A 27433-nucleotide genomic window follows, 5' to 3' on the forward strand; every position below is an offset into this window, starting at 1 on the left:
ATAGATGGATCCGATCCGCAAAACGCATCCGGACGTCTGAATGAAGCCTTACAGGGGCATGATCAATGACTGTGGTGATCACCCCATATAGACTCCCTGATCACCCCCCTGTAAAGCTCCATTCAGATGTCCGCATGATTTTTACGGATGCACTGATAGATGGATCCGATCCGCAAAACGCATCCGGACGTCTGAATGAAGCCTTACAGGGGCATGATCAATGACTGTGGTGATCACCCCATATAGACTCCCTGATCACCCCCCTGTCATTGATTACCCCCCTGTAAAGCTCCATTCAGATGTCCGCATGATTTTTACGGATGCACTGATAGATGGATCGGATCCGCAAAACGCATCCGGACGTCTGAATGAAGCCTTACAGGGGCGTGATCAATGACTGTGGTGATCACCCCATATAGACTCCCTGATCACCCCCCTGTCATTGATTACCCCCCTGTCATTGATTACCCCCCTGTAAAGCTCCATTCAGACGTCCGCATGATTTTTACGGATCCACTGATAGATGGATCGGATCCGCAAAACGCATCCGGACGTCTGAATGAAGCCTTACAGGGGCGTGATCAATGACTGTGGTGATCACCCCATATAGACTCCCTGATCACCCCCCTGTCATTGATCAACCCCCTGTCATTGATCACCCCCCCTGTCATTGATCACCCCCCTGTCATTGATCACCCCCCTGTAAGGCTCCATTCAGACATTTTTTTGGCCCAAGTTAGCGGAATTATTTTTTTTTTTTCTTACAAAGTCTCATATTCCACTAACTTGTGTCAAAAAATAAAATCTCACATGAACTCACCATACCCCTCACGGAAACCAAATGCGTAAAATTTTTTAGACATTTATATTCCAGACTTCTTCTCACGCTTTAGGGCCCCTAGAATGCCAGGGCAGTATAAATACCCCACATGTGACCCCATTTCGGAAAGAAGACACCCCCAGGTATTCCGTGAGGGGCATATTGAGTCCATGAAAGATTGAAATTTTTGTCCCAAGTTAGCGGAACGGGAGACTTTGTGAGAAAAAAATTAAAAATATCAATTTCCGCTAACTTGTGCCAAAAAAAAAAAATTTCTATGAACTCGCCATGCCCCTCATTGAATACCTTGGGGTGTCTTCTTTCCAAAATGGGGTCACATGTGGGGTATTTATACTGCCCTGGCATTCTAGGGGCCCCAAAGCGTGAGAAGAAGTCTGGTATCCAAATATCTAAAAATGCCCTCCTGAAAGGAATTTGGGCACCTTTGCGCATCTAGGCTGCAAAAAAGTGTCACACATCTGGTATCGCCGTACTCAGGAGAAGTTGGGGAATGTGTTTTGGGGTGTCATTTTACATATACCCATGCTGGGTGAGATAAATATCTTGGTCAAATGCCAACTTTGTATAAAAAAATGGGAAAAGTTGTCTTTTGCCAAGATATTTCTCTCACCCAGCAAGGGTATATGTAAAATGACACCCCAAAACACATTCCCCAACTTCTCCTGAATACGGCGATACCACATGTGTGACACTTTTTTGCAGCCTAGGTGGGCAAAGGGGCCCATATTCCAAAGAGCACCTTTAGGATTTCACAGGTCATTTACCTACTTACCACACATTAGGGCCCCTGGAAAATGCCAGGGCAGTATAACTACCCCACAAGTGACCCCATTTTGGAAAGAAGACACCCCAAGGTATTCCGTGAGGGGCATGGCGAGTTCCTAGAATTTTTTATTTTTTGTCACAAGTTAGTGGAAAATGCTGATTTTTTTTTTTTTTCATACAAAGTCTCATATTCCACTAACTTGTGACAAAAAATAAAAACTTCCATGAACTCACTATGCCCAAAAGCGAAAACCTTGGGGTCTCTTCTTTCCAAAATGGGGTCACTTGTGGGGTAGTTATACTGCCCTGGCATTCTAGGGGCCCAAATGTGTGGTAAGGAGTTTGAAATCAAATTCTGTAAAAAATGACCTGTGAAATCCGAAAGGTGCTCTTTGGAATATGGGCCCCTTTGCCCACCTAGGCTGCAAAAAAGTGTCACACATCTGGTATCTCCGTACTCAGGAGAAGGTGGGGAATGTGTTTTGGGGTGTCATTTTACATATACCCCTGCTGGGTGAGAGAAATATCTTGGCAAAAGACAACTTTTCCCATTTTTTTATACAAAGTTGGCATTTGACCAAGATATTTATCTCACCCAGCATGGGTATATGTAAAAAGACACCCCAAAACACATTCCCCACCTTCTCCTGAGTACGGAGATACCAGATGTGTGACACTTTTTTGCAGCCTAGGTGGGCAAAGGGGCCCATATTCCAAAGAGCACCTTTCGGATTTCACATGTCATTTTTTACAGAATTTGATTTCAAACTCCTTACCACACATTTGGGCCCCTAGAATGCCAGGGCAGTATAACTACCCCACAAGTGACCCCATTTTGGAAAGAAGAGACCCCAAGGTATTCGCTGATGGGCATAGTGAGTTCATGGAAGTTTTTATTTTTTGTCACAAGTTAGTGGAATATGAGACTTTGTATGAAAAAAAAAAAAAAAAAAAAATCATCATTTTCCACTAACTTGTGACAAAAAATAAAAAATTCTAGGAACTTGCCATGCCCCTCACGGAATACCTTGGGGTGTCTTCTTTCCAAAATGGGGTCACTTGTGGGGTAGTTATACTGCCCTGGCATTCTAGGGGCCCAAATGTGTGGTAAGGAGTTTGAAATCAAATTCTGTAAAAAATGACCTGTGAAATCCGAAAGGTGCTCTTTGGAATATGGGCCCCTTTGCCCACCTAGGCTGCAAAAAAGTGTCACACATCTGGTATTGCCGTACTCAGGAGAAGGTGGGGAATGTGTTTTGGGGTGTCATTTTACATATACCCATGCTGGGTGAGAGAAATATCTTGGCAAAAGACAACTTTTCCCATTTTTTTATACAAAGTTAGCATTTGACCAAGATATTTATCTCACCCAGCATGGGTATATGTAAAAAGACACCCCAAAACACATTCCCCACCTTCTCCTGAGTACGGAGATACCAGATGTGTGACACTTTTTTGCAGCCTAGGTGGGCAAAGGGGCCCATATTCCAAAGAGCACCTTTCGGATTTCACAGGTCATTTTTTACAGAATTTGATTTCAAACTCCTTACCACACATTTGGGCCCCTAGAATGCCAGGGCAGTATAACTACCCCACAAGTGACCCCATTTTGGAAAGAAGAGACCCCAAGGTATTCGCTGATGGGCATAGTGAGTTCATAGAACTTTTTATTTTTTGTCACAAGTTAGTGGAATATGAGACTTTGTAAGAAAAAAAAAAAAAAAAATCATCATTTTCCGCTAACTTGTGACAAAAAATAAAAAGTTCTATGAACTCACTATGCCCATCAGCGAATACCTTAGGGTGTGTACTTTCCGAAATGGGGTCATTTGTGGGGTGTTTGTACTGTCTGGGCATTGTAGAACCTCAGGAAACAGGACAGGTGCTCAGAAAGTCAGAGCTGCTTCAAAAAGCGGAAATTCACATTTTTGTACCATAGTTTGTAAACGCTATAACTTTTACCCAAACCATTTTTTTTTTTACCCAAACATTTTTTTTTTTATCAAAGACATGTAGAACAATAAATTTAGAGCAAAATTTATATATGGATGTAGTTTTTTTTGCAAAATTTGACAACTGAAAGTGAAAAATGTCATTTTTTTGCAAAAAAATCGTTAAATTTCGATTAATAACAAAAAAAGTAAAAATGTCAGCAGCAAAGAAATACCACCAAATGAAAGCTCTATTAGTGAGAAGAAAAGGAGGTAAAATTCATTTGGGTGGTAAGTTGCATGACCGAGCAATAAACGGTGAAAGTAGTGTAGGTCAGAAGTGTAAAAAGTGGCCTGGTCTTTCAGGACGTTTAAGCACTGGGGGCTGAAGTGGTTAAAGGACCTGCTGAGATCATTTCAGTAATCGTCTTGTTAACTCAGGTGAGAATGTTGACGAGCACAAGGCTGGAGATCATTATGTCAGGCTGATTGGGTTAAAATGGCAGACTTGACATGTTAAAAGGAGGGTGATGCTTGAAATCATTGTTCTTCCATTGTTAACAATGGTGACCTGCAAAGAAACGCGTGCAGCCATCATTGCATTGCATAAAAATGGCTTCACAGGCAAGGATATTGTGGCTACTAAGATTGCACCTCAATCAACAATTTATAGGATCATCAAGAACTTCAAGGAAAGAGGTTCAATTCTTGTTAAGAAGGCTTCAGGGCGTCCAAGAAAGTCCAGCAAGCGCCAGGATCGTCTCCTAAAGAGGATTCAGCTGCGGGATCGGAGTGCCACCAGTGCAGAGCTTGCTCAGGAATGGCAGCAGGCAGGTGTGAGCGCATCTGCACGCACAGTGAGGCGAAGACTTTTGGAAGATTCTCTCCAAAAAAAACATCAGGGACAGATTGATCTTCTGCAGAAAGTATGGTGAATGGACTGCTGAGGACTGGGGCAAAGTCATATTCTCCGATGAAGCCTCTTTCCGATTGTTTGGGGCATCTGGAAAAAGGCTTGTCCGGAGAAGAAAAGGTGAGCACTACCATCAGTCCTGTGTCATGCCAACAGTAAAGCATCCTGAGACCATTCATGTGTGGGGTTGCTTCTCATCCAAGGGAGTGGGCTCACTCACAATTTTGCCCAAAAACACAGCCATGAATAAAGAATGGTACCAAAACACCCTCCAAAAGCAACTTCTTCCAACAATCCAACAACAGTTTGGTGAAGAACAATGCATTTTCCAGCACGATGGAGCACCGTGCCATAAGGCAAAAGTGATAACTAGGGGTGCACCGAAATGAAAATTCTGGTCCGAAACCGAAAATTCAGGATGCCGAAACCGAAACTGCCATGTAATGATATTATTAACTAAGCCACATATTATATAACATGGTGCTTCCTCATACACAAGTGATTGTACAAAACAACAGTGCAAGAAACAGTTGTAAAACCAACCTCAAACTGTAAACAGACGTAGCCTCAGGTCAAGAACAAATTTTTGCTGGGCTACACAATTTTTTTAAAATGTAAATAAAATAACTACACACAACTTGGACTGCTTTCTATTTAAGTAAAAGTGGCAGGTTTCTTTTCAAGAACAAAAGTTGCTCAGCTTTCTCGCACGAGAGACTGTTCCGCTTCTCATCAAGAACATGAGATGTTGCACTGAATAGTCTCTCGCTCTCTGTGCTGGTGCTTGGGGCAGATAAATATCTGCGTGCAATCCGTGCAAGCAATGGAAGGCGATCTTTGTTCATGCGCCAGTAGTCAAGGGGATTGTCGCTTCTGGCGATGGGTAGTTCAGCAAGGTAAATCTCCAGCTGTTTTGTATCAAAATGCTCTAGGTAGGAATCACTCTGGTGTCACCCTACATATAATTAATTATAATAATAATATAATACTTTATTAATTATATTTATTTACATTTGAGTCTGAGTGCTAGTCAGACTCATGGCACTATTTTTAGAAACAACAAAATGTCGGATGGGCGCGAAAATTGTTACAGTACAGTGACAGTCAGCTTTATCTTCCTGGAGGCTAAGACACAATTAGCCTCCTGTACATCAGGGCAATCATCATTTTAATATATATCTAGGTGGATGGCTTCCCACAGGATTGGGGATTCTTACTGAATCTATGTAATTAATTTTATTAACAAATATAATTACTTACCGCAGGCGATCTTACAGCAGTGTAGCAGTGCCCCACTTCTCTCACGGCACTTCCGGTTTGAAGGCTGCGCGGCGGCAGTGTGCGGTCTTCTCACAGCGCGGATGGTGAGCTACTTGGTGGGTGACAAATCCCACAAATCCCCAACCCCATATTTTCTGCCGATATGTACCAATATCGGCCAAAATGGATTAGGCCCATTTTCGGCCGCCGGAATTTCGTGCACCCCTAGTGATAACTAAGTGGCTCGGGGACCAAAACGTTGACATTTTGGGTCCATGGCCTGGAAACTCCCCAGATCTTAATCCCATTAAGAACTTGTGGTCAATCCTCAAGAGGCGGGTGGACAAACAAAAACCCACTAATTCTGACAAACTCCAAGAAGTGATTATGAAAGAATGGGTTGCTATCAGTCAGGAATTGGCCCAGAAGTTGATTGAGAGCATGCCCAGTCGAATTGCAGAGGTCCTGAAAAAGAAGGGCCAACACTGCAAATACTCTTTGCATAAATGTCATGTAATTGTCGATAAAAGCCTTTGAAACGTATGAAGTGCGTGTAATTATATTTCACTACATCACAGAAACAACTGAAACAAAGATCTAAAAGCAGTTTAGCAGCAAACTTTGTGAAAACTAATATTTGTGTCATTCTCAAAACTTTTGGCCACGACTGTACACACATTTACAACCAAGTCCTTGGTCGTTTAGAGGTCTTCTACTAAATGAGACAATGCCTGGTACACATTTCAGACCTGTCTTCTTTATTCAGTCTATCAGGTAAAATGAACAAACCTTTCCAGACCAGTTTCATTTCATCCGACAGAAATATACAAGGTCTCAAATAAACAGTTAAAGGGGTTGTCTCATCATGGACAATGGGGGCATATCGCTAGGATATGCCCCCATTGCCTTATAGGTGCGGGTCCCACCGCTGGGACCTGCACCTATATCGAGAACGGAGCCCCACAAGTGAAGGAGGGCGCACTGCGCAGCTGCCACCCATTCATTTTCTATGGGGCCGGCGAAAATAGCCAAGCGCTGGCTCGGCTATTTCTGTCGGCCCCATAGAAATGAATGGGAGCGGTGGCCGGTCATTCACGGTATGCTCTCATTCACCCATTCACTTCTATGGGGAGCCGGCTTGGTGGTGGCCGGACCGGAGTCCTCCAGCCACCACTTTGTGGGGCTCTGTTCCCAATATAGGTGGGACCCGCACCTATAAGACAATGGGGGCATATCCTAGCGATATGCCCCCATTGTCTATGATGCGACAACCCCTTTAAGACAAATAACAAGTACACAGTTTAACTATTCAAGTACAAACATTGCCAGTCTTCAATTCATTCAGAGGTGAGAATAATTTTATCAGACCCAGTGGATTCCAAATGATCAGAGACATATTCATATTTGCACTTCAGCATGTCGCTAGAATATGCCCCCAATGTCTGATAGGTGTGGGTCCCACCTCTGGAACCTACACTTAGAACAGAGCCAGTCCTGGAGGGCGCACTGTGCATGCGCGGCCGCCCTCCATTCATTCCTATGGCTATTTTTGGAAGTGCCATTGAATTGAACTGTATGCACACAGCGCATGCGCAGCCACTGCTCCATTCACTTCTATGGGACTGACTCGGCTATGTTCGACGCTCCCGTAGGAATCAACGGAGGGCGGCTGTGCGCCCTCCAGAACTTTGCCACTACGGGGAAATGGTGCAGGACCGCAGACAGATGGGTTATTTTTGTGCCACATGTCAGGACCACAGGGGCAGGCTCCTAGGCCAGACAACCCCTATATGACAGTAATGTCTGAGGTCATAATAATAATAATATGCTAGTGGTATTACTAACACTATTAAGTGCCCCCCTTATGGCCCCCAATATCAGCAGCGGCCATTTCTCCCCACATAGTGTATATCTGGAATGAAACTGACTCTAGAGGCCTCTACCATGGCACCGCCTCACGTAAGTGTGCATTCACACAAAAGGAAACCTTCCCACACTAAAAACGTCAAAACGAGCTTCAGAGGCTCATGTGACGTCACATCCGGGACCCAACCAATAACGTTCGAGCTTTACGTGGTGGCGGAAGTCTCCAAACTGAGCGGAATATGGTCTGGCGATGTGCGCATGCGCAGTGTTCACTTTCGGAAGCTGTGTGAAGACGCTGAGGCAATGGATGCTAGATTTTGGGGTGAGCACGCAACCGGGTCTTGTAGTCACACGAGTCCTTTCCACGTTGTAAATGCACACGCACCGTACATTAGAGTTGACCTACAATTCCCTGCAGTTGGTAAGGCATGATGGGACTTGTAGTGCTATTGCTAATGTAACGGAGTATGTGCGACGGTGTAATGACAGTGTGCTTGTCACCATCTACAGCTGAGAATTGAGGAGGTGGGGTGCAGCTTTAGTATTGTGATGCCACATTGGCGGGGGGCACAGTAACTCTAGTATTATGGGGGAGGGGACATTGCCTACAATGTTGGGCAGCAGGTTTAGTATTATTCTACCTGGGGTGGGGGCAGGCTTAGTATTATCCTACATCGGGGGCAGGTTTAGTATTCTACATGGGGTGGGGGCAGGCTTAGTAGTATTCTACATGGGGTGGGGGCAGGCTTAGTAGTATTCTACATGGGGGGGCAGGCTTAGTAGTACTCTACATTGGGGGGGGGGGCAGGCTTAGTAGTACTCTACATGGGGGGGGGCAGGTTTAGTAGTACTCTACATGGGGGGGGGCAGGTTTAGTAGTACTCTACATGGGGGGGGCAGGTTTAGTAGTACTCTACATCGGGGGGGGGGGGGGCAGGTTTAGTAGTACTCTACATCGGGGGGGGGGGGGCAGGTTTAGTAGTACTCTACATCGGGGGGGGGGGGGCAGGTTTAGTATTAGTCTACTTTCACACTGCCGTTTCTGGGTCCGCCTGTGAGATCCGTTTCAAGACTCTCACAAGCGGCCCCAAACGGATCAGTTCAGCCCCAATGCATTCTGAATGGATAAGGATCCGTTCAGAATGCTGCAGCTTGCAGCGTTTTGGTGTCCGCCTGGCGGTGCAGAGCCCAACGGGTCCATCCTGATTTACAATGTAAGTCAATGGGGACGGATCCGTTTACATTGACACAAATATGGTGCAATTGTAAACGGATCCGTCCCCCATTGACTTTCAATGTAAGTCAGGACGGATCCGTTTGACTTAGACTTAGATTTTTTTTTTACTAAGTTATGCATACGGATCCGTACTGAACGGATACCAGCATTTGCATTTATAGGTGCGAATCCGTCTGTGCAGATACCAGACGGATCCGCACCTAACGCAGGTGTGAAAGTAGCCTTACTCTACATCAGAGGGCAGGCTTAGTATTATTCTACATCGGGGGCAGGCTTAGTATTATTCTACATCAGAGGGCAGGCACGGCAGGCTTAGTATTATGGTCCCACATTATATCTATGCTTTCAGCACTTGTAGGTTTGCTCCTTATGGGTATTGTGATATGGAGTCCTACCTTCTGCCTATGATTTTGTGTCTTGTGGTTCTGTATACTGCAGGGCTGAAACGATTCATCGATGAAATCGAGGCAAAAAAATCCTCGATGCAGTTTCCCTGCAACGATGAATCGTTTGAATCACATGACCACGGAGCGGGGGTGAAATGAAGCGTCTCACTCACCGCTCCGTGGCCTCCATAGTCCGAACTCGGCACCGTGCTGCAGGCCCATGCGTACACACATCGTCAGCGCGCTGGCTGACGATGTGTGTGACGTCAGGTCCCAGTTCTTGCTGGGATGAAGACGTGTCTCCTGTGGACTCAACGTGCCAGCGCACATCGCACTGCCATTAAAGGTAAGTATAAAGTAAGCAGCAGCAGGCCAGGGGGGAAACGGGGGCACCTGTGAATTGGCAATGGCATGTTATTGCCAGTGGGGGGACTGGTTAATTGGGGCACTAGGCTGTGATTTGGCATAAAAAAAGTGATATGAGAGGGAGGTGGGGGGATGGAGAGGGTTAATGGGGGCACCTGTGATTTAGCATGGAGGGGCTGATCTGGGGGAGTGGGGGACATGGAGGCACAGGGGAAGGGGGACATCATGGCAATCTGGAGGGGCTGATGGCAGTGCCATCATTGGGGCACTGGGGGACATGGCATGCAGGGGCTGCTGATCTGATGGCACTGCGGGGAGTGGGGGACATGGCAATGGACGGCATGGGGGTCTGGCTCTGATTGCACTGCAGCAAGGGAGGGTGTGATCATGATGGCAGGCGGTCTGATCATGGTGACATGGGGGACTGATTTGAGGACAAGGCTGACTGACTTATGGAGTGGGGGGCTTATCTATGGCTGAGATCTGTGATAGTCTGATTTAGGGGGGGGGGGGGGGTAGTTTGATCTGTGTTTGATGAAAATCAGATGTAATAAATAAAAATATTGTTTTTATAAAGCAATACTGCACGTTGCCGCTCAGTCTGTGTGGGGAATACACATTCCCCTTTGGAAGTAATCGAATTAGCACCGGCTGCTAAAAAACTTTTTGGAAGTGGTAATGAGAGGTTTCCTGGATTCTACACTAAAGCCCATGAAAGTACATAACACCTGAGACATGGCCGCTAAGTACATTTTTACTACATTAGGGTCCATTCACACATCCGTATTTGTTTTGCGGATCCGCAAAACATGGACATCGGCAATGTGTGTTCGCATTTTGCAGACTGCACATCTCCGGCACTTAATAGAAAATGCCTAATTTTGACCGCAATTGCGGACAAGAATAGGACATGTTCTATTTTTTTTCGGGAACGGAATTGCGGACCCGGAAGTGCGGATCCTCATTTCCGGATCCTGACAGCACATCGTGCAGCCCCATAGAAATGAATGGGTTCCGCAATTCCGTTCCGCAAAATGCGGAACAGAATTGCGGACGTGTGAATGGAGCCTTAAAGGGATTTTCCAAAATTTTTATACTGACATTATCAGATCGGTTTGGGTCTGATACCCGGCACCCCAGCTGATAAGCTGACTGAAGAGAAGGCCACGCAGGTGTAATTACAGCCCGTCCCATTCATTTCAGTGGGACAGCTCCTTCCTATTCAAGTGTATCGGACGAGCCATCATATAGAAGTGAATGGGACGGCTTCTTGTAATTACACCGGCTCATTGCTGCAATGTCGACGGCGAGCAAGGGAACAATGAAGGGAAGGCGGCGCTCTCACATGGATCGCGGCCTTCTCTTCCACCAGCTGATCTGTGGGGGTGCCAGGTGTTGGACCCCCACCCATGTTATATTGATGACCTATCCTTAGCATAGGTCATCAATATTAAAATCCCGGAAAACCCTTTTAATGGTTTTGCCTTGTGGCCTGAATGATCCGACTACCCCCCATTTTAAGTGCATTAGTACGTTGTGTGTTACCGTGTGGATAGTGCTACTGTGTGTCTGCTGGCGAGTGGGGCCCCTAATTAACTTGTATATTTAAATATCATAGATGGGCGCAGCGTGTTGGGGTGCATGAAAGTCTGTGTAGGGGTGTGATTTATGTTCAGGCCTCTTGCACGGTCTGCAATACACGGGGTCCGCAATCACGGAGATGCGAAACGAGCATGGATCGGAACCCCACGGAAGCACTCCATAGTGCATCTGTCCGTGCCTCTGCACCGCAAAAAAATAGGACTTGTTCAATTTTTTTCCGGTGTGGACGGATCACGGACCCATTCAAGTTGAATAGTTCTCGATCCGTCCCGGGCGCCGCACAGACATTGCCCGTGCATTGGGGACTGCAAATTGCGGTCCCCAATGCACGGAGCGGCTGCACAACGTTCGTGTGCAAGAAGCCTCAGTCTGTGGCCTTGGTGTAGGGGTGTGCGAGATTGTGTGAAATGGATCAGCCCTTGGCACTTGTACCCAGGTCACGTGGCAGGGCGTACATGGCAGCTATTGTCCTGAACAGTAAGGGAAAAAAAATACATTTGACCTTATATCCGTCATGAAGCATTTAAAGTGTCCCTCCAATTCTGTTCTGTCTGATCCGACAGCAGACGCTAAGGCGGTATAATTGTTGCGACCACGATGTGATGCACAGATCCAGTTCTAATGAATCCTCTCTGGGCATCTTACTGCTAACCTTCTGGCCAGCAGACGTGTCCCTCCATGCCCAGTGTCACCAGCGCCAGGAGAATGGAATCAAGGCCTCTAATGGGAACACTGCCTTTTGTTGGTTACATGAAGTGAGTAACTATACGACCAGAAGAGTCCATTGATAACGATTATCATTCCTCAAAGGGCACGTCCCTCAATTGACATTTATTTACAGAGCAGGCGTTAAAGGGGTTACCCAGAATCGCAACCCTGATGGGTGCAATGTCCGATCAGTGGAGGGGCCGACTTCCAGCATCCTGGCAGATCAGGGTGGCAGTGCTAAGGCGAGTGCTGCAGCCCCTTCAGTGTTTGCTTCATGAGTGGCCGTCGATGTAATGCATGGATGGTCCGAGCCCCCCATAGAGGGGTGAAACATCCAAATATATACTTACAAGTAATTGTGTATCTGCTCATACTCTTTAACCATCTTTTTGCATATACATAGGTCGTCCTGGTTTTAATTTCCCCCGTCCCTGGAACTACCCTGGACCTGTGGTGAACTATGGTCCTCCTTTAGGTGACCCCAGATTCATGCACGGACCTGGGATGGAGCCTCGGAAGTTTCCACCGCACATCAGGTAGCGAATGACAATTTCTCAGCTTGGCATGAAGTCCTAGAGTAAAGTTAAATTGTCTGTGGGGAAAAGCCCCTGACATCAGCATATGTATGACGTGTCCTCGTCCTTTTTCTTTTCAGACCTCCTGTCCGATTTAACCCCCCTCCCTGGGAGCGTCCCAAAAATCCCCACATGCATGGAAATGCCTTTGGTGTTAGGCCGCCACCGTTTGACCCGACACAAATGCAGGTAAGTCAGCGCTCCCTCCTGCCCTGTGGTAGTTGTATAGTTGTCAGTTCCTATACTAATGAGGGCCGCTATATTCATGTAGGTAGTGTATACTGCTGCACTAGTGCACACCAGCAATTTCCAGCATGCTGAAAAGATGCCAGAGACAACATTGTGTATGGGGTTGATCCAGCAGGCTGTATACTGCTTCTATGCACCTCCCTGCCAGTGCAGTAGAAGTCATCATATCGAACATAGTTTATAAGAAGAAAAACATTTGTCCATCCAGTTCGGCCTGTTATCCTGCAAGTTGTTCCAGAAGAAGGCAAAGACCCCTGTGAGGTAGAAGCCAATTTTCCACACGTTAGGGGGAAAAAATACCTTCCCGACTCCAATCAGGCAATCAGAATAACTCCCTGGATCAAAGACCCCTCTCTAGTAGCTATAGCCTGTAATATTATTACACTCCAGAAATACATCCAGGCCCCTCTTGAATTCCTTTATTGTACTCCCCATCACCACCTCCTCAGGCAGAGAGTTCCATAGTCTCACTGCTCTTACCGTAAAGAATCCTCTTCTATGTTTGTGTACAAACCTTCTTTCCTCCAGACGCAGAGGATGTCCCCTCGTCATCCTGGGGATAAATAGATGATGGGAGAGATCTCTGTACTGACCCCTGATATATTTATACATAGTAGGGATCGACCGATTATCGGTTTTACCGATATTATCGGCCGATATTGAGGATTTTAAACCTTATCGGCATCTATTTTGCCGATATACCGATAACGTATTGGGAACACAGAACGCGCTGCTCTCAGCGCTCTCTGTGTTCCCTCCGCAGCACAGGGGAGAAGGAAGCAGTGTCTCCCTCCCCCTGTGCTGCTGCTGCCGCTGCCGCCGCCGCCAATGAGAGGAGAGAAGACAAGAGGAGGGGAGGGGCTGTGGCCACCGCTCCACCAATGAAGAGGAGTCTTTCATGAATTCATATACAGGAGGCGGGAGCTGGCTGCAGAATCGCATAGCCGGCTCCCGACCTCTATGAACGGTAGCTACGGTCCGCGGTAGTTAACCCCTTAGGTGCCGCGGATCGCAGCTACCGCTCATAGAGGTCGGGAGCCGGCTATGTGATTCTGCAGCCAGCTCCCGCCTCCTGTATATGAATGAGAGACTTCTCTTCATTGGTGGCGCAGTGCCCCCCCCCATCCCAATAGTAAAAACATTGATGGCAGCCAGGACGCTATTGAAGCCCTGGCTGCCATGTTCAGCTCCATGCTGCTGTGTGCACAAAGCACAGAGCAGCAGGGACAGTGTGAGCTCCTATTCACCCTGATAGAGATCTATCAGGGTGAATAGGACAAGGGTTCTAGTCCCTAAGGGGGCTAAAAGTTATTAAAAAAAATAAAAAAAATTTTTTTTAAGTATAAATGAAAAAGATTTACAAAAAAATAAAAATAAATACACGTTAACAATAAACATATTAATTTTCAGCAGATTTGTGTAGGAAAATATTTTTTTTTCTCAAAAATAAAAATACCCAGAATATCGGTATAAATTATCGGCTATCGGCCTGAAAGTTCTCAAAGTATCGGTATCGGCCTTAAAAATCAATATCGGTCGATCCCTAATACATAGTAATTAGATCTCCCCTCAGTCGTCTTTTTTTCTAAAGTGAATAACCCTAATTTTGATCTTTCTGGGTATTGTAGTCCACCCATTCCAGTTATTACTTTAGTTGCCCTCCTCTGGACCCTCTCCAGCTCTGCTATGTCTGCCTTGTTCACAGGAGCCCAGAACTGTACACAGTACTCCATGTGTGGTCTGACTAGTGATGTGTAAAGTGGCAGGACTATGTTCTCATCAGGGGCATCTATACCCCTTTTGATGCAACCCATTATCTTATTGGCCTTGGCAGCAGCTGCCTGACACTGGTTTCTACAGTTATTGATGCCTTTGTTTAAAGAGGCTGTCCCAACTGTGCAGTAGTATGCCATACACACATTAGGAGCTGGGGCCAAAGCAAGTCATCTGTGGAAATAATGGTGGAGCCATTGAGATTGTGTATTGACCGATTGTGTATTGGCCATAGGAGGCACTTAAAGGGGTTTTTCCATCACCTGGTATGGCATATGGCTAGTACACGGTATAAAGTACCCCTGCTTTGTGTAGCGGAATGGAAGGTGGCTCTGGTGAACCCTGCGCGTCCGTGATTACATGGACAGCCGTTCACTTGTAGCAGGTGCTGCCGAGGAAATATTTTTATCGATGCAGATTCCAGGAGCCATTTGAAAAGTGGTTTGTCTTCTGCCAAAAATGACCTGCTTTGCAAGGGGTTAAACGGCAGGATGAATCCTCAAAAGTTGGGGTGTCTACTAATCCTATCCCTGTGTTTGTCTTTCTACCATCTTTTAGTGGAGACCAATGCTTAACCGGAAAAGGAAGTTCTCCCCACACAGGCAGTTACCCAATATGGAGCAAACAGGTACGTGTCTTGGGGGGGGGGGGGGACGACGACAGCAGAAGAGGATAGAAGCCTCCAGTAAAGAACCAAAAGTTAATACTCGCACTAAATAGACGCATGATGTGACAGGAGCAAATATCTTGACTGCAGCTTACAAGTAGTGGAGCTGCTCATAGCAACCAAGTGGTTTAAAGGGGTTGTCCGAACAAAAATAATTGCAAGGCAACAGAAGGTATTAAAATAATAAAATAAAAAAGTAATACTGACTGTCCTGCCCGCCTGTGCTCCAGCACCACTGCCTGGTATGACTGCAGGGGTGATGTGCCTGTATATCACTTGTGACTGCTGCAGCCAATCACTGGCCACAGCAGTTTTGTGTCATTTACCACTGGTCAGTGATTGGCTGCAGTGGTCTTGTATACAAACGGCATGGCCGCAGCGGTGCTGGAGCCAATATCGTTTTCAATTACTAGGTATTCTCTGGTTCCTAGTATTTCACACAAAATTCAGGCGGTAAGGATCCACACAGTGGTAGGTCTCATTCACACATTCAGTGCTGGATCAGTGATTTCTAGTGATGAGCGAAGCAACTACAGTATTAGAATGTATGGGCTCCGATGAGCCGAAGTCAGTTATTCGGAAAGTCGCGTTAGACTTCATTGAATAACTTCGCTAGTTGATTTTTTTGAAGTGGAAAACCACTTTAAAACTTGGAACCGAACTTTGCGAATTATGGACTTTGGCACATCTGAGCCCGTACATTTTATTACTGTATGGTGACAGATCCCTGTACAGTATTAATCCGAAGTTTCGAACATACAGACTTCAGATGTAACATCCGAAACTCGCTTTGCCCATCTCTAGTGATTTCCATCAGTAATTTTGAGCCAAAACCTGAAGCATAGCCTAAGAGATAAGGTATTGCTCGAGCCTGTACAAATAAATATGTGCAATACCAGACACAACCTGTTGGCAGAAGTGGCGCTGTTTCAGACAGGCATAGATTTCATCAGAGGTAAAGCTATAAAAACTAAGTGCTTCTGTCCCTTTGTTTTCTTTCATTGGTGATCTCCAAACATTGGACCCACAAACTTTTGACATGTCAGAAGTTTGAGAATGCTAGGTATGCCTGATCCAGGCTGTTTAACTCTTTAGAAGCCACAGTCAATAGTGACTGTATAGCCTAGGGGGAGGGGACATATCGATGCCCAGGTCTGCCATAGGCATGCATCAGTTAGGCCATGTTAGAGGCTTGGCTTAAAGGGGTTGTCCCACAAGAAATATTCTACATTATTTAACCACCTCCGGACCGCCTAACGCAGGATCGCGTTCCGGAGGTGGCAGCCCTGCGCAGAGTCACGCATATATGCGTCATCTCGCGATGGGCGAGATTTCCTGTGAACGCGCGCACACAGGCGCGCGCGCTCACAGGAACGGAAGGTAAGAGAGTTGATCTCCAGCCTGCCAGCGGCGATCGTTCGCTGGCAGGCTGGAGATGTGTTTTTTTTAACCCCTAACAGGTATATTAGACGCTGTTTTGATAACAGCGTCTAATATACCTGCTACCTGGTCCTCTGGTGGTCCCCTTTGTTTGGATCGACCACCAGAGGACACAGGTAGCTCAGTAAAGTCCCACCAAGCACCACTACACTACACTACACCCCCCCCCCGTCACTTATTAACCCCTTATTAGCCCCTGATCACCCCTGATCACCCCATATAGACTCCCTGATCACCCCCCTGTCATTGATCACCCCCCTGTCATTGATTACCCCCCTGTAAAGCTCCATTCAGATGTCCGCATGATTTTTACGGATCCACTGATAGATGGATCGGATCCGCAAAACGCATCCGGACGTCTGAATGAAGCCTTACAGGGGCGTGATCAATGACTGTGGTTATCACCCCATATAGACTCCCTGATCACCCCCCCTGTCATTGATTACACCCCTGTCATTGATCAACCCCCTGTAAAGCTCCATTCAGATGTCCGCATGATTTTTACGGATGCACTGATAGATGGATCCGATCCGCAAAACGCATCCGGACGTCTGAATGAAGCCTTACAGGGGCGTGATCAATGACTGTGGTGATCACCCCATATAGACTCCCTGATCACCCCCCTGTAAAGCTCCATTCAGATGTCCGCATGATTTTTACGGATGCACTGATAGATGGATCCGATCCGCAAAACGCATCCGGACGTCTGAATGAAGCCTTACAGGGGCGTGATCAATGACTGTGGTGATCACCCCATATAGACTCCCTGATCACCCCCCTGTCATTGATCACCCCCCTGTAAAGCTCCATTCAGATGTCCGCATGATTTTTACGGATGCACTGATAGATGGATCCGATCCGCAAAACGCATCCGGACGTCTGAATGAAGCCTTACAGGGGCATGATCAATGACTGTGGTGATCACCCCATATAGACTCCCTGATCACCCCCCTGTCATTGATCACCCCCCTGTAAAGCTCCATTCAGATGTCCGCATGATTTTTACGGATCCACTGATAGATGGATCGGATCCGCAAAACGCATCCGGACGTCTGAATGAAGCCTTACAGGGGAGTGATCAATGACTGTGGTGATCACCCCATATAGACTCCCTGATCACCCCCCTGTCATTGATTACCCCCCTGTAAAGCTCCATTCAGATGTCCGCATGATTTTTACGGATGCACTGATAGATGGATCGGATCCGCAAAACGCATCCGGACGTCTGAATGAAGCCTTACAGGGGCGTGATCAATGACTGTGGTGATCACCCCATATAGACTCCCTGATCACCCCCCTGTCATTGATCAACCCCCCTGTCATTGATCACCCCCCCTGTCATTGATCACCCCCCCTGTCATTGATCACCCCCCTGTCATTGATCACCCCTCTGTAAGGCTCCATTCAGATATTTTTTTGGCCCAAGTTAGCAGAATTTTTTTTTTTTTTCTTACAAAGTCTCATATTCCACTAACTTGTGTCAAAAAATAAAATCTCACATGAACTCACCATACCCCTCACGGAATCCAAATGCGTAAAATTTTTTAGACATTTATATTCCAGACTTCTTCTCACGCTTTAGGGCCCCTAGAATGCCAGGGCAGTATAAATACCCCACATGTGACCCCATTTCGGAAAGAAGACACCCCCAGGTATTCCGTGAGGGGCATATTGAGTCCATGAAAGATTGAAATTTTTGTCCCAAGTTAGCGGAACGGGAGACTTTGTGAGAAAAAAATTAAAAATATCAATTTCCGCTAACTTGTGCCAAAAAAAAAAATTTTCTATGAACTCGCCATGCCCCTCATTGAATACCTTGGGGTGTCTTCTTTCCAAAATGGGGTCACATGTGGGGTATTTATACTGCTCTGGCATTCTAGGGGCCCCAAAGCGTGAGAAGAAGTCTGGTATCCAAATGTCTAAAAATGCCCTCCTAAAAGGAATTTGGGCACCTTTGCGCATCTAGGCTGCAAAAAAGTGTCACACATCTGGTATCGCCGTACTCAGGAGAAGTTGGGGAATGTGTTTTGGGGTGTCATTTTACATATACCCATGCTGGGTGAGAGAAATATCTTGGTCAAATGCCAACTTTGTATAAAAAAATGGGAAAAGTTGTCTTTTGCCAAGATATTTCTCTCACCCAGCATGGGTATATGTAAAATGACACCCCAAAACACATTCCCCAACTTCTCCTGAATACGGCGATACCACATGTGTGACACTTTTTTGCAGCCTAGGTGGGCAAAGGGGCCCATATTCCAAAGAGCACCTTTAGGATTTCACAGGTCATTTACCTACTTACCACACATTAGGGCCCCTGGAAAATGCCAGGGCAGTATAACTACCCCACAAGTGACCCCATTTTGGAAAGAAGACACCCCAAGGTATTCCGTGAGGGGCATGGCGAGTTCCTAGAATTTTTTATTTTTTGTCACAAGTTAGTGGAAAATGATGATTTTTTTTTTTTTTTTTTTTCATACAAAGTCTCATATTCCACTAACTTGTGACAAAAAATAAAAAGTTCCATGAACTCACTATGCCCATCAGCGAATACCTTGGGGTCTCTTCTTTCCAAAATGGGGTCACTTGTGGGGTAGTTATACTGCCCTGGCATTCTAGGGGCCCAAATGTGTGGTAAGGAGTTTGAAATCAAATTCTGTAAAAAATGACCTGTGAAATCCGAAAGGTGCTCTTTTGAATATGGGCCCCTTTGCCCACCTAGGCTGCAAAAAAGTGTCACACATCTGGTATCTCCGTAATCGGGAGAAGTTGGGGAATGTGTTTTGGGGTGTCATTTTACATATACCCATGCTGGGTGAGAGAAATATCTTGGCAAAAGACAACTTTTCCCATTTTTTTATACAAAGTTGGCATTTGACCAAGATATTTATCTCACCCAGCATGGGTATATGTAAAAAGACACCCCAAAACACATTCCTCAACTTCTCCTGAATACAGAGATACCAGATGTGTGACACTTTTTTGCAGCCTAGGTGGGCAAAGGGGCCCACATTCCAAAGAGCACCTTTCGGATTTCACAGGTCATTTACCTACTTACCACACATTTGGGCCCCTAGAATGCCAGGGCAGTATAACTACCCCACAAGTGACCCCATTTTGGAAAGAAGAGACCCCAAGGTATTCGCTGATGGGCATAGTGAGTTCATGGAAGTTTTTATTTTTTGTCACAAGTTTGTGGAATATGAGACTTTGTATGAAAAAAAAAAATAAAAAAAAAAATCATCATTTTCCACTAACTTGTGACAAAAAATAAAAAATTCTAGGAACTCGCCATGCCCCTCACGGAATACCTTGGGGTGTCTTCTTTCCAAAATGGGGTCACTTGTGGGGTAGTTATACTGCCCTGGTATTCTAGGGGCCCAAATGTGTGGTAAGGAGTTTGAAATCAAATTCAGGAAAAAATGAGGAGTGAAATCCGAAAGGTGCTCTTTGGAATATGGGCCCCTTTGCCCACCTAGGCTGCAAAAAAGTGTCACACATCTGGTATCCCCGTACTCAGGAGAAGTTGAGGAATGTGTTTTGGGGTGTCTTTTTACATATACCCATGCTGGGTGAGATAAATATCTTGGTCAAATGACAACTTTGTATAAAAAAATGGGAAAAGTTGTCTTTTGCCAAGATATTTCTCTCACCCAGCATGGGTATATATAAAATGACACCCCAAAACACATTCCCCACCTTCTCCTGAGTACGGAGATACCAGATGTGTGACACTTTTTTGCAGCCTAGGTGGGCAAAGGGGCCCATATTCCAAAGAGCACCTTTCGGATTTCACTGGTCATTTTTTACAGAATTTGATTTCAAACTCCTTACCACACATTTGGGCCCCTAGAATGCCAGGGCAGTATAACTTCCCCACAAGTGACCCCATTTTGGAAAGAAGAGACCCCAAGGTATTCGCTGATGGGCATAGTGAGTTCATAGAACTTTTTATTTTTTGTCACAAGTTAGTGGAATATGAGACTTTGTAAGGAAAAAAAAAAAAAAAAAAAAAATCATAATTTTCCGCTAACTTGTGACAAAAAATAAAAAGTTCTATGAACTCACTATGCCCATCAGTGAATACCTTAGTGTGTGTACTTTCAGAAATGGGGTCATTTGTGGGGTGTTTGTACTGTCTGGGCATTATAGAACCTCAGGAAACATGACAGGTGCTCAGAAAATCAGAGCTGCTTCAAAAAGCGGAAATTCACATTTTTGTACCATAGTTTGTAAACGCTATAACTTTTACCCAAACCATTTTTTTTTTACCCAAACATTTTTTTTTTATCAAAGACATGTAGAACTATAAATTTAGAGCAAAATTTCTATATGGATGTCGTTTTTTTTGCAAAATTTTACAACTGAAAGTGAAAAATGTCATTTTTTTGCAAAAAAATCGTTAAATTTCGATTAATAACAAAAAAAGTAAAAATGTCAGCAGCAATGAAATACCACCAAATGAAAGCTCTATTAGTGAGAAGAAAAGGAGGTAAAATTCATTTGGGTGGTAAGTTGCATGACCGAGCAATAAATGGTGAAAGTAGTGTAGGTCAGAAGTGTAAAAAGTGGCCTGGTCTTTCAGGGTGTTTAAGCACTGGGGGCTGAGGTGGTTAAACCAGCACCTCGATCTGAACACTTTTTGTAATTGCATGTAAATAAAGAGTATAGCTACTCAGTTATTCGGTAAAATGTAACTGTACAGCACCACCTGCTGTTTGTTCTTATTCTTATTTCTCCGTCCTCCTCACTGAGGTGGTCGCGTGCACTGAGTTTAAATCTTCAAATGTCACCAGCCATATCTTCTGTTAGAAGCTGTGGCAGTTACAGGGAAAGTGCTGCAAAGGACACCCCTGAGGTGTTATAGGGAGAGAGTTGTAGCAGAAAGGACACACCACCTGAGCTGTGCTATGGAGAGAGCTGTGGCAGAAGGGACAACACCACCTGAGCTGTGCTACGGAGAGAGCTGTAGCAGAAGGGACACACCACCTGAGCTGTGCTACGGAGAGAGCTGTAGCAGAAGGGACAACACCACCTGAGCTGTGATAGGGAGAGAGCTGTAGCAGAAGGGACACACCACCTGAGCTGTGCTACGAAGAGAGCTGTAGCAGAAGGGACTACACCACCTGAGATGTGATAGGGAGAGAGTTGTAGCAGAAGGGACACACCACCTGAGCTGTGCTACGGAGAGAGCTGTAGCAGAAGGGACACACCACCTGAGCTGTGCTACTGAGAGAGCTGTAGCAGAAGAGACAACACCACCTGAGCTGTGCTACGGCGAGAGCTGTAGCAGAAGGGACACACCACCTGAGCTGTGCTACTGAGAGAGCTGTAGCAGAAGGGACAACACCACCTGAGCTGTGCTACGGCGAGAGCTGTAGCAGAAGGGACACACCACCTGAGCTGTGCTACGGAGAGAGCTGTAGCAGAAGGGACAACACCACCTGAGCTGTGATAGGGAGAGAGCTGTAGCAGAAGGGACACACCACCTGAGCTGTGCTACGAAGAGAGCTGTAGCAGAAGGGACTACACCACCTGAGATGTGATAGGGAGAGAGTTGTAGCAGAAGGGACACACCACCTGAGCTGTGCTACGGAGAGAGCTGTAGCAGAAGGGACAACACCACCTGAGCTGTGCTACGGAGAGAGCTGTAGCAGAAGAGACACACCACCTGAGCTGTGCTACGGAGAGAACTGTAGCAGAAGGGACAACACCACCTGAGCTGTGATAGGGAGAGAGCTGTAGCAGAAGGGACACACCACCTGAGCTGTGCTACGGAGAGAGCTGTAGCAGAAGGGACTACACCACCTGAGATGTGATAGGGAGAGAGTTGTAGCAGAAGGGACACACCACCTGAGCTGTGCTACGGAGAGAGCTGTAGCAGAAGGGACACACCACCTGAGCTGTGCTACGGAGAGAGCTGTAGCAGAAGGGACACACCACCTGAGCTGTGCTACGAAGAGAACTGTAGCAGAAGGGACAACACCACCTGAGCTGTGCTACGGAGAGAACTGTAGCAGAAGGGACACACCACCTGAGCTGTGATAGGGAGAGAGCTGTAGCAGAAGGGACAACATCACCTGAGCTGTGCTACGGAGAGAGCTGTAGCAGAAGGGACACACCACCTGAGCTGTGCTACGAAGAGAACTGTAGCAGAAGGGACAACACCACCTGAGCTGTGCTACGGAGAGAGCTGTGGCAGAAGGGACACACCACCTGAGCTGTGCTACGGAGAGAGCTGTAGCAGAAGGGACAACACCACCTGAGCTGTGATACGGAGAGAGCTGTAGCAGAAGGGACACACCACCTGAGCTGTGATACGGAGAGAGCTGTAGCAGACATGCCAGTTTGAAATAAATCTAGCAGAGCAATGAATGAGGAGATCTCTGGATCCATGTGAGGTACAGGGCTGGTTCTAGCTTTGTTAGAAAGAGGTTGTCATGTAATATGTGAGGTCTTTGCATTGTTTACATTAATCACAGGATAGCACCTTTAGGAGATTACTTGTTAGTGTAACATTAAGGCCCCTTTCACACGAGTGAGTTTTCCACGCGGGTGCGATGTGTGAAGTGAACGCATAGCAGCCGCACTGAATCCTGACCCAATTATTCATCACTTGTGCGTTGCGTGAGAATCGCAGCATGTTCTATATTCTGCGTTTTTCACGCAGCCCTGGCCCCATAGAAGTGAATGGGGATTCAGTGAAGAATGCATTGCATATGGATGTAAATGCATTGCACCTGCACGGAAACAACTGAACGCAATCGCAGACAAAACTGACTGAACTTACTTGCAAAATGGTGCGAGTTTCACTGAATGCACCCCGAACGCATCCTGACACAATCCGTATCGTTTGTGTGAAAGAAGTCCTTAGTATTTAAGAGCAATATATACATGCGACCAACCTGTGGGGTAAAGGTTTCGAGGTGCTAGGACTGAACGTTACATGTGTATTGGAGGCACTCCAATGTACAATACTGCTGTATTCTATTCTAGGACTGCAGACTTCTCATGTCTATGGTCACCTCTTATGTGGTAGAGAACAGTTTTATCAATTGATGTGAATGACAGGGGTGGGGCTGTGACAACCTCTCTTAATGTATACTTTATTGTCATTGATCAATACAGGTACATATGCCAGCCAGCCCGCAAATGTCTATCAAGTAAGTAGCTGGGATGGGGTGTTATTGGGCTCTTCTTGCAATAAACATTTCGGGCATGTATGGAACTGCTCAGACTACATGGGGTCCCATTTTGGAAGTTTAGTTTCAATACTACTCACAGCTGAGGTTTGGCCACATTTGTATTCGGGGAAGGCCATCCTGTGCACTTATACCTCACTACTATACGGTCTAAGGCCTCATGCACACGACCACCTGTATTTTACAGTCTACAAAATACGGATCCGCAAAAAAATACGGATGACTTCTGTGTGCATTCCGTATTTTGCGGAACGGAACAGCTGGCCCCAAATAGAACAGTCTTATCCTTGTCCGTAATGTGGACAATAATAGGACACGTTCGATTTTATGTTTTACTTATTTTTTTGCTGCCCAATTGAAGTGAGTGGTTCTGAATATGGGCTGCAAAAAAAACCCCCAACAGAATGGACATGGAAACAAAATACGTTCGTGTGCACGAGCCCTAATAGTAAAACTGACTTTCTTGTCCATCAGAGCTCAACTTTCATGTCTTAAACTGCTTTGGGAAAATGAAAGCTGCGTTCTGCTAAATGAATCAACTTTCTATAGTCTTCAGTAAAAATTTCCTACCATTTTGCTTCTGCATAGTATGTTTGATCTAGCTTGTGGTGCTGCTGGATATGACATGAATCTGTCAGATTCTCTCTCTGCTGTCCCCCTCCCTTCTGTGTTAGATATTGCAGGAGGGAGGAGGGGGGGGGGGTATTGTACATGGCGGTTCAGGGTGTGGAGGGGGCAGAAAGTTACAAGAAGGGCTGAAACTAGGGCATTTTTTTAAAATACTTAAATCAAAGGCATCCTTAGTCTTTAAATGGGTTGTCTGTGAATTCATTTTTCACTGCTGTCCACACCTCACCTTTGCGAAAAGGGAAAGACCCATACTTACCTGCTCCCCTGCACTACCACAAGTCCATCTTCTGGTCTGCAGCTTGTTTACTTCCTCCCTGGCATGGGCATATTCACTTGCTCTGCTGCAGCCAACACCTGGCTTCAGCGGGGAGCTACCTGTCTCTTCAGGTTCAAGACAAGTCCTTTACATCTATGTGCACATATCAGTCACTAGGAGCAAAGCCTACTAAACATTAAAGAGGCTCTGTCATCAGGATCAACCCCTTTTAAACCAGGCATATAGCCTTGTAGGGTTGATACAGCTTAGTAAAACGATACCTGTATTTTTTTTTTATTTTTTTTGTAGGTGGCGGCATTTTGGAGAAATTTACTTTTTTTTTTTAATGCAATTGAGCAATTGGAGCACCAAGTGACAGGGTCATGCAGTTTGAGCACCGCTCCAGTGACCCCCCCCCCCCCCCACCCCCGTGCTCCAAACACTCCACCCTCGCCTTAGATTGACAGAACTAGACGTGAAGTTTGGCACTGAGTTCTTGCGTCTGCACATTCTGTCGCTAACACAGCATTTAAGCACCACGTCTTCTGCTGCTTGCCGAGCAGGGAAGATGATTAGTGCTCATGCGCCATAGACGTCACTATACCCGGAAATGGAGGCGACTGCAGATGAAGCCGACTGTGCCTCCACTTTCATGTGGAATGACATCAACAGTGCATGTGCACTAAATGTCTTCTCTGCTCGGCAAGCAGCAGAAGACTTGGCGCGCACGCGCTGTGTTAGCAAACGAGTGCACAGGCGCGAGAACTCGGCACTAGGAATAAGATCTAATGCTGTCAGTCTAGGGGGAGGGGGTGGCATAAGCCTGCCTCTTGGTGCTCCCATGGCTCATTTGCATTAAAATAGAAGTGTAAATTTCTCCACAGTGCTGGCACCTACAAAAAAAAATAAAAAATACAGGTATGGTTTTACTCAGCTACTACCAGCTACCAGGTTATATGCCTGGTTTAATAGGGTTGCTCCTGGTGACAGCCTCTTTTAGAAACATTCCTGCCTTTCCCTGTTAGCATGATAAGTTGTACAAGGGGAAAGGTGGCAGTATGTCAGGTGTGGTCGCAGTCTCTCTCTCCCCTCCATTCTAACAGAGTTAGATAGATATTGATGGTACAATATGAAAGCTGTGATTCAGATGGCGCCAAGATCTAAGCTCCATTTTGTAGTCTAGTCACAGCAAGTGTTCGTAACTACATATTATGGATGTCCTTAACAGTTAAATGGGTTGTCCGGGTTCAGAGCTGATCGAGGGCATAACCCCATTTTCACGCCTCCAGCCCCCCTAACATGAGCATCTGAGCATTTCATGCTCCGATGCTCTCCCTTGCCCTGCGCTTGATCGCGCAGGGCAAGGGCTTGTTTGTTTATATTTTCACACTGCTAGGCGGAGGCTTCCGCCCATCAGTGCCGGTGATGTCACTGGGCTCACTGCTAGGCGGAAGCCTCCAACTAGCTTATCTGATGGAGAGCCAGCTTGTCACCGTATCTCCATATAAAACCTTTGCCCTGCGTGATTCAGCGCGGGGCAAAGGGGAGCATGAAATGCTCCGATTCTCATATTAGGGAGGCTGTCTGGGTGAAAATGGGGGGTATGTCCGGGTTTAAAGAGTTCAGAACCTATATTTATTAGTGAGTATTGGACTGGAAAATTGCTCAATAAATTGCATGTGCTGGGGAATGATACTGTACAATAATCGAGGGGAGACACACAGACTGTTCTTTTGCTGAGTGTATGTAGGTGTGAAGGTTCTTTAGAAGCGTTAGTAAGGGTTGACATTTGTTCATTTATTCCACAACAGGCCAAAACCCAGAATGGAGATGTGCAGGAACACACGGCTGCTGGGGAGACCAGTGGTAACTACCGTACTTGCATTAGGCTGCCCACATGCGAGAGACCCTGTTGACCGATCACTCGTTTGGTGGACAGCTTTTTCTCCCGACCCCATACACATGCGTGCTCAGTTCTACACACGTCTAAGGCTCCATTCACACGACCGTATTTTTGATCCACATCTGATCTGCATTGTTTGTCGATTGGATGTGGACACATTCATTTCAAAGGTGCTGCAAAATATGCAGACAGCACTCTGTGTGCTGTTTGCATCCTTTTTATTCGTTCCGCGGCCCCTCAAAAAAGATAGAACATGTCCTTTTTCTTGTCCATTTTGCTGTCAAGAATAGACTTTGTTACAATGGGTCCGCCCAAAAAACCACGATGCGACATAGACGTCATCTGTATTTTTTGCGGTGGGCAAAATACATAGTCATGTGAATGCACCCTAATGTGTATGGCTATCTTCATTGTTGTAATATGTTAATCATTTAATGACTTAAGTCTTGTATCAATTCCTAGATGCCAATTCGTCGAATCAAGAACACAAAAAGGCAGAAGATTCGCACCTTCTGACAGAGCAGTAAGAACCATAGATAACAGCCCTGTCATTAACATAGAGTAACCATCACCTCTGTATGGGGATGGATGATCGTTACTATGTTGGTTGTATATATGTTTATTCCTATGCAGTTTAGTTGTGTCGGCAGCACATCCCTGCTTACACAGGGCGACCAAACATTTGTTGGGTGTTTAGCCACATATTTACCAAGGGCAGTTATGCTCCTATGAATATTCGTAAATGGGTTCTAATTCAGTTACCCTTCTTCTATGATAGATTCATAACCATAAATGTATTGTTGTACGCCGACCAATCTAGTTAATGTTACCAGGGTGGTAGTTGAAATCCCTTGGCTCCTAGT

At 45.9% G+C, this 27433-nt stretch overlaps 1 protein-coding gene across 1 annotated transcript in view; it reads left to right on the top strand.

The window, feature by feature from the left end:
- The first annotated feature begins 7827 nt into the window (after nt 1-7827).
- Nucleotides 7828-27433, top strand: part of LOC120986248 (A-kinase anchor protein 8-like) — a 34058-nt gene continuing 14452 nt past the window's right edge. Inside the window, exons 1-7 of the mRNA XM_040414725.1 lie at nt 7828-7898; nt 12279-12411; nt 12531-12639; nt 15031-15100; nt 23708-23742; nt 26479-26533; nt 27033-27093. Of these exons, the coding sequence (XP_040270659.1) occupies nt 7835-7898; nt 12279-12411; nt 12531-12639; nt 15031-15100; nt 23708-23742; nt 26479-26533; nt 27033-27093 (527 nt within the window). The 5' untranslated portion in view covers nt 7828-7834. The remainder of the gene's footprint in view (nt 7899-12278; nt 12412-12530; nt 12640-15030; nt 15101-23707; nt 23743-26478; nt 26534-27032; nt 27094-27433) is intronic.

Source organism: Bufo bufo, chromosome 1 (assembly GCF_905171765.1).
Source record: "Bufo bufo chromosome 1, aBufBuf1.1, whole genome shotgun sequence".
NCBI classification, from domain to species: domain Eukaryota; kingdom Metazoa; phylum Chordata; class Amphibia; order Anura; family Bufonidae; genus Bufo; species Bufo bufo.